Source organism: Electrona antarctica (assembly GCF_951216825.1).
Source record: "Electrona antarctica genome assembly, chromosome: 11".
NCBI classification, from domain to species: Eukaryota; Metazoa; Chordata; class Actinopteri; order Myctophiformes; family Myctophidae; genus Electrona; species Electrona antarctica.
The window spans coordinates 18,298,856-18,305,778 of NC_136792.1; the positions used below are offsets into that span (position 1 = coordinate 18,298,856).

The 6,923-nt window shown below is 42.6% G+C and overlaps 1 protein-coding gene across 1 annotated transcript; it reads left to right on the plus strand.

Annotated features, from left to right (window-relative positions):
* The first annotated feature begins 185 nt into the window (after positions 1 to 185).
* tlcd1 (TLC domain containing 1) lies at positions 186 to 4,793 on the plus strand. The gene is made up of 4 exons (XM_079514995.1): positions 186 to 392; positions 1,626 to 1,708; positions 3,223 to 3,305; positions 3,410 to 4,793. The coding sequence occupies exons 1-4, from the start codon at positions 187 to 189 to the stop codon at positions 3,809 to 3,811; spliced, it is 774 nt and encodes a 257-aa protein (XP_079371121.1). The 5' UTR covers position 186; the 3' UTR covers positions 3,812 to 4,793.
* Positions 4,794 to 6,923: the final 2,130 nt, after the last annotated feature.

Here is a 6,923-nt window from a genome sequence, read left to right on the forward strand (position 1 = left end):
ACCCCTGGATCCAAACAGAGAAGACTTCCATCAAGCGTAGCCTACTATCTGCTGTGAACCAGCCTTCGAAAAGTGACAGGAGTTCCAGATAGAAGTGTTAAATAGTCACACACAGACTGACGGACCAAACAAAGCAAGAGAAACAACAGCAGAACGTTAGTGTGAAAAAGAAAGTGGGAGGAGAGGATGGAGGCCCTGCTTCCTGTACTGCAGAACCGGCCCGGCCTATCGGTTGTGGTATGTGCGCTGCTGTTCAGGGTGGCATACCGGCTGCTTCAGAACCTCCCGGTGCCCAAACTAGTGCAACAGGATGAATTTCGCCTGTGGAAGTGGAGAAATCTGTGCGTTTCCCTGATACATTCCCTGCTCACTGGGACATGGGCTGTGAGCTGGTAAGTACACTGGGACACCATTGTTCATTCACAGTGGATCCACATGATGTGTATTGTAGCCATGGGTAGGGTGTGTGTGGAGCCGTGATGACAGTCCATGGCGGTAGGGAAGGAGCTAGAGCTTGTTCAGACAGGGAGCAGGGAGGGGATGCATTGCAGCAGAAGAGGCATTTTCATTAAGTCGGGAAGGGAAATAAATACCACAGTTCACAGTCACGGAGGTTGTAGGCTACTTGTTGAGTTTCATTTAAGTTTAGTTTACAATGTACATTATGATTATGGTGTGTTCTGGCCAACTCTTCTGAAGATTAAAAAGAAGGTAGGATCATAGGCAACACCCCAAATTCAAACAGTGGCTGCAGGCCTAATACATGTTACTCAATCAGCCTGGCAATGCAAACATCTGTTGTGTAATGAAAGGTATGGCTTCCACTAGCCCCATATGTGCCCTCTCCCTACGCTCATTCTGTAGCTACAGAATGAGCGTAGGGAGAGGGCACCCCTCTCCCGCCAACAGGGACACCAAAACATTTTAAATTCATAATTTACAAGGATTTTCTTTATTTATTTTACGTTTAAGTAGCACACATTACTTAACTCTCTATCAGCACTTAGACTATGATTACCCACTTTGGTGTCTTTAGCCCCAGAGGAGGTTGAAGGTTGGAGTTTGAACAGTTTACAAACAGCAACTGACAAATATTAGGCCTAGGCTACTCGTTTAAATCATAACCCTGATCATGTTGTTCAGGCAGGAAACGGGCAGAACAGGACAAACCTGTTGAGAGCTCTGTTGTGAAAGAATTTAGAAAAATGATTTTCTGTAGATTGGATGGGGTGGAGACTTTCTTTAATCTAGAGCCAAGCTTTATTTGATGGTGGATATTGTTACTGGGGCATTATAGGCAGTTAGGCACAGGGTAATATTTTTTTTAATTTGCATAATAATTACTTATGTTACGTAAAGTAACAACGGAATACACACACACATATATACACACATGGTACATGTTCAATGCCCTACAAGGCCACATGTAGGAACTAAAATAATAGATTACTTTAGGTGCCCCTCCCTCCATTATGACGTAAGAGCAAATATTTTAAGTCAAGTGGATGGCAGAGTTCACACAACAACTATAATAGATACAATGGTGAACAATATAGTTGTCTGGTGTGGACAGTGTGAAGGAAAGAAACCCATGTACTGTACTGATAACATGTGTCTCTCTCCAGTGTCTTGATTTGGCCAGAGTTGCTGCAAAACATCCACTCTTACTACACTCCTGGTTCCTACCTACTCATCTGTGTCTCATCAGGTCAGTGTCCAGGTCATGAACAACATTTTACTGAAAGGAAAACAAAAAGAACATGCAATGACTTTTTTGTACACAATGTAAGATGGCATCATACCATTAAGGACAGTGATCTTGTAAATACAGTATGTAACATTTTGTTTCTTTTAGACAATTTAGAAAGGAAGTTCCTGCAGAAACTCTGTGGGCTCGCTGAAAACCCGCAATGTACATAATGTACAGTAGAAAATTCCCTGATCCAGTCCAGGTTTAAATGCGTTGTTATAGCAACGCTATATGCGTTTTTATAACAACCACAGTTCGCACCTCTGCAAACTATTGTTTCAACTTGGGCGAGTTCAATTGGTCACATATTTTGTCGAGCATGGGTTGGGTGCCTCGGGTCGGACTTAGCCCTGAAACATGACTGTCATAATCATGACAGTCATGCAGCAACTAACGCCTGTTTTTTGGGACCGCTACATTTACAGACAAACGTATGCATAAATAAATGTTCAGATTTCATAAATAAAGTACTCGCCACGGATGTTAGAACTTTGCTGCATTCCGTTAGAGTTTTGCTGCATTTCGCGTTGTTTAATAAAAAGCATTTTTATCCGAGCGCCCCGGCTATTTTTCTCAAACCGATAGGGGCACATAGTTGAAAGCCTATGGCGAAAAAAACAGCTTGAATAAAAATGTTTTTTTATTAAACAACGCAGAATGCAGCAAAATTCTAACAGAAATTACGGAATGCAGCAAAATTCTAACAGCCGTGAAAACGTCCTGTTGGGACTCGGAACCGGTTCCGAGTCCCAACAGGACGTTTTCACGCACAGATACGGTATGGTAGAATGCGTCCCCCTAGATTCACGATGCGCCAAGCAGAAGGGGTGGGTGGGTGTGTGTGTGTGTGTGTGTGTGTGTGTGTGTGTGTGTGTGTGTGTGTGTGTGTGTGTGTGTGTGTGTGTGTGTGTGTGTGTGTGTGTGTGTGTGTGTGTGTGTGTGTGTGTGTGTGTGTGTGTGTGTGTGTGTGTGTGTGTGTGTGTGTGTGTGTGTGTGTGTGTGTGTGTGTGTGTGTGTGTGTGTGTGTGTGATTTATGAGCATCTGTTTGTAACCATGAAGACACAAATCTGTGGAGATAATACCATAACAACATCAAACAAACATTATTTCCACAGGGACAAACCATGTCAGATAGTGGAGATCAGATTGCTGATAATCATAGTGGCTTGTTTGTCTGTCGAGTGTCCTGGTTGAATGGTACAGTACATGCTGCCTGCTCACATTGGAGAGACTTACAGTATACTGTCAAATCCATTGTGTTAATAATCTTGTAGCACAGGAAGGGATGATGAAGAATGACCCACAGGCATGCCAACAATTTAGCAATCATCTGTTAAGCAGTACTGTAGTTGTGTGATTGGTGCAAATTGTGATTACATCATCTTTTATTAATATACTGAATTAATCTATCATAGTACACATATCAGTTAGAAATATGACTAATATATTAATTTGTTTCCTCTGCTTGCAGGATACTTTTTGCAAGACGCTTGTGACATTATCTTAACTGGACATATAAAAGCATCATGGGAATTCTTACTGCACCATGCATTGGTAATATGCATAATATGCACTGTAATTCACTAAAGTAAATGTTTTTCCTGTCATGCATATTTGCTTATGTTATACCTAACTCATGTCTCTTTCCCTGTATGTAGGTGTTCTGCTGCTTCCTGTATACTCTCTACACCCATCGGTATGTGGCAGGTACTGTAATAGCTCTCTTTGTAGAAGTCAACAGTGTCACCCTGCACCTGAGACTGCTGTTTAAGCTAGCAGGGGCGCAGTCCTCTCCTGTGTACAAAATCAACAAAGGACTCAACCTCTTTACCTATGTTTTCTTCCGTCTGAGTGCTCAGTTCTACCTAACCTGGTACATCATTCACAATTACTCCTGGTTGGACCATGGTGGTTACTTATTTTGTACCATGATGATGATGAACACAATGATCCTAATCTACTTCTACCGCCTGCTACGCGCTGACTTTTTCCCAAGGAGCAAGGCCCATGTGGTACGGAATGGACCCGACAATAACAACAAAAAGTTTCTAAATGACTGAATGGGAAAGACCTTTACAGACATTGCCATAATGTATTTTTGGAGATGCTTTTTTGTTTGTTTGTGTCCTTTGGTCTGTTCAGACTGATACTGTTATTCTCATGCCAACATTGCTTCCTTGTGTCACACTGTACACAAAAACAGCCACTCGCTTGCAACAACTTGGTAGAACAAGCTACAGCCAGTGGAAGATAGGACAGTGGTACTGTATGTCGTTAACTGATCTGTCTCTTTATAACGCATTATTAGTTCTGACAAAGTAACAGAAAATACATGCTGTTTGGACACATTCAACTAACGATGACACAATAGACATTTATAAATGCAATTTACAATTGCTATAGATTTGTCTCGATGGTAATTGAATATGTGCTGGATAAAGGTGTCCTAACTGCCAGTTACCATCTAATTGTCTCATGGATTATGCAGCCAGGAGGGTGATATACTGAAATAACTAGCAGTAATTTGGAAATGGATGATTATTAATTGCATTTCTTATACATTTCATACATTCCATAAATGTTGAGTACTGAAATAATTTAAAATCTGAGAAATCAGAGAATTAATTTACACCGAAATGTTTTATTTTATCAATTTAGCATAACAAAGAATGTGTATTGTGTGTTGCAGTGGCCTTATTGTACCAAAGTGCCTTTCAAAAATGATGAGTTTCACTCCAAATAGACTGGCCATTCAAAATTATATTGGCTTCGAAATTATTTTTCCTTTTCTCTTAAACAAGATATGACTACTCACAGCCAGCATATCTTTTTTTATATATATTTACCCAAAACTGAATAAACTTTTATAATTGAAAGCAATTTGAAGCCAAATGCATCCGACTGTGACCACCAGTTATCCTGTGTTGAAATTTAATAGCCTCATGTTCTGGATTGTTGAAATAAGTAATGCATTATTGTTTTTGCTTAATCTTGAAAGTTTATAATGTCCAATAAAATGTTTTTGTCATAGACTCAACTCAAGCATTTGTGATGTTGAGTTTACAATATTGTGTTTGTGTCTGCATGCATAATGCGCTTGCGCCAAAACATGCAAATGCAAAGGTCAAATCCGGTCATCTCGGAATGGTCGCCACCAGATATTCCTAAAAGTAACCTCAGTAAAACTATGCCTAAACCCAACTTTATGTTCCTAACCTTAACCATAGTAAAACAAATACAAGGACTGCTGGGGGCGAGCGGTCTGAAAAAAGAAATGAGAGCTAGTGTGTTTTGGGGCCAGCGTTCCAGTTACCCATACGACGCCATCATGGTGTTGGGTGAAATAAGCTCTGAGCTATATCTCTGAGAAATATGGGGGAGGCTTCCCAGGCTTTTACATGAGTTGGGTGTGTTTTTGTGTTTTTTATCCCACGATTTTGCAACCCATTTTTTCACCCGGTGTCAATTATCTAATCTTCTAATGTAATCCTGGGCGCTACACTTCTTCTGTCAGCCTGGGGGGGGGGGGGCAGTTGACTGACCTCATGCTTCCTTCTATGCATGAGGAGTCCAAGCTGCTTTTCACCTGAAGGGAGAGTTTCCCCAGCCGGACGTAGCATGTGGAAGGAACATGTAATAATAATAATATGAATGAATTTTATTTGTATTGCACTTTTCATTCACAGGAAATCTCAGCGTGCTACATGGTTAAAAACATATAATCAATCATAGAAGGTTAAAAACAGGGTTATCAAAAAAGAATCCAGTGCAAAGACGACAACAATTCAACACGAGAGAGCCTCCGAAACAGGAACGTTTTCAGGCCTGTTTTAAAAGAGTCAATAGTCTCACTCTCAAGTCCATGGGGAGGCTATTCCATAGGCGCGGTGCAGCCGAGCAAAAGGCCCGGTCCCCCATGGTGCGCAGATTGGTGTCAGGAACCTGGAGCAGGAATTCGTTTGCAGATCTGAGGGTGCGGGTGGAGGATGTTTTTGGAGGGTTGATTAGTTTCTGTAGGTAGGGAGGGGAGTGTCCGTTTATGCAGTTGTATGTGATCAGCAGGACCTTGTAGTCGATCCTGGCTGTAACGGGGAGCCAGTGCAGTGTGAAGAGGATGGGTGTTATGTGGTCGTGTTTGAGGACTCTCATTAGGACTCTGAAGAGTCTGTTGCAGTAGTCCAGTCTAGAGGAGATAAAGGCATGGATGAGCTTCTCTGCATCTGACTGGGTTAGAAGGGAGATGTTTTTGAGATGGTAGAATGCGGTTCTGCACAGATGCTTTATGTGGTCATTGAATGTCAGGTGAGGATCAAACTTGACACTCAAGTTTGTGACTGAGGAGAAGGGGATAACCTGGCTGTCGAAGGTGAGATGGGACATGGGGCATGAATGAACCTGGTGTGGTGTGCCAACAAGAAGGGCTTCAGTTTTGCTACTGTTTAACTGAAGGAAGTTGTTGCTCATCCATGCTCATCTCCTCAAGACAGGTGGTGAGACATGACATGGCTGCAGAGGGGTTGGGGGCAGTCTTTATGTACAGCTGGGTGTCATCAACAACAATGGAAGGAAAGTCCATGTCTGCTGATGACACGACCAAGGGGCAACATGTAAATGATAATGGGATGTTATTCCGACCAGTTCCTTTCCCCTCCATCAGGCTGGCCAGGCGGAGGTAGTTTAGAAACCAGGATTACTGCATTTTTTTGTGAGGGTACCTACCCTAGGGGACACAGGGAGAACATGCAAACTCCACACAGAAAGGCCCTTTCGCCAACCCCGCCTCGAGTATGGGCACTGATGACGCGGAGGAGAGAACACACCCCCAGCGCCCACACTTCTAGCCATGAGGTGACAGCACTACTGACTGCCACCGTGCCCCTTTTGGGCGTGTTATGTAGTAGATACTGGAAAAGCATTCCAGTAGCCAGCCCGTAGCATCGCTTGTTAGGCAATAGACTTTCAATCCATACCTCCTGGGTTTGAATCCTGCTCATGGCATCATTTTTGCAGATAAAGTAAAGTTTGCTTTGGTCCAACATGTGTTGCGTTGTGCTTGCGGTTAGGTTTGGGTTTGGTTAGTAATGTCCGACATACAGTGTACTTGCGGTTAGGTTTGGGTTTGGTTAGTAATGTCCGACATACAGTGTACTTGCGGTTAGGTTTGGGGTTTGG

Excerpts from the sequence above, each read along its gene's own strand:
- tlcd1 (XM_079514995.1), top strand. The coding sequence starts at position 187 with ATGGAGGCCCTGCTTCCTGTACTGCAGAACCGGCCCGGCCTATCGGTT. Across the intron at positions 393-1,625 it reads GGGACATGGGCTGTGAGCTG|TGTCTTGATTTGGCCAGAGT; the intron begins GTAAGTACACTG and ends GTCTCTCTCCAG. Across the intron at positions 1,709-3,222 it reads ACTCATCTGTGTCTCATCAG|GATACTTTTTGCAAGACGCT; the intron begins GTCAGTGTCCAG and ends CTCTGCTTGCAG.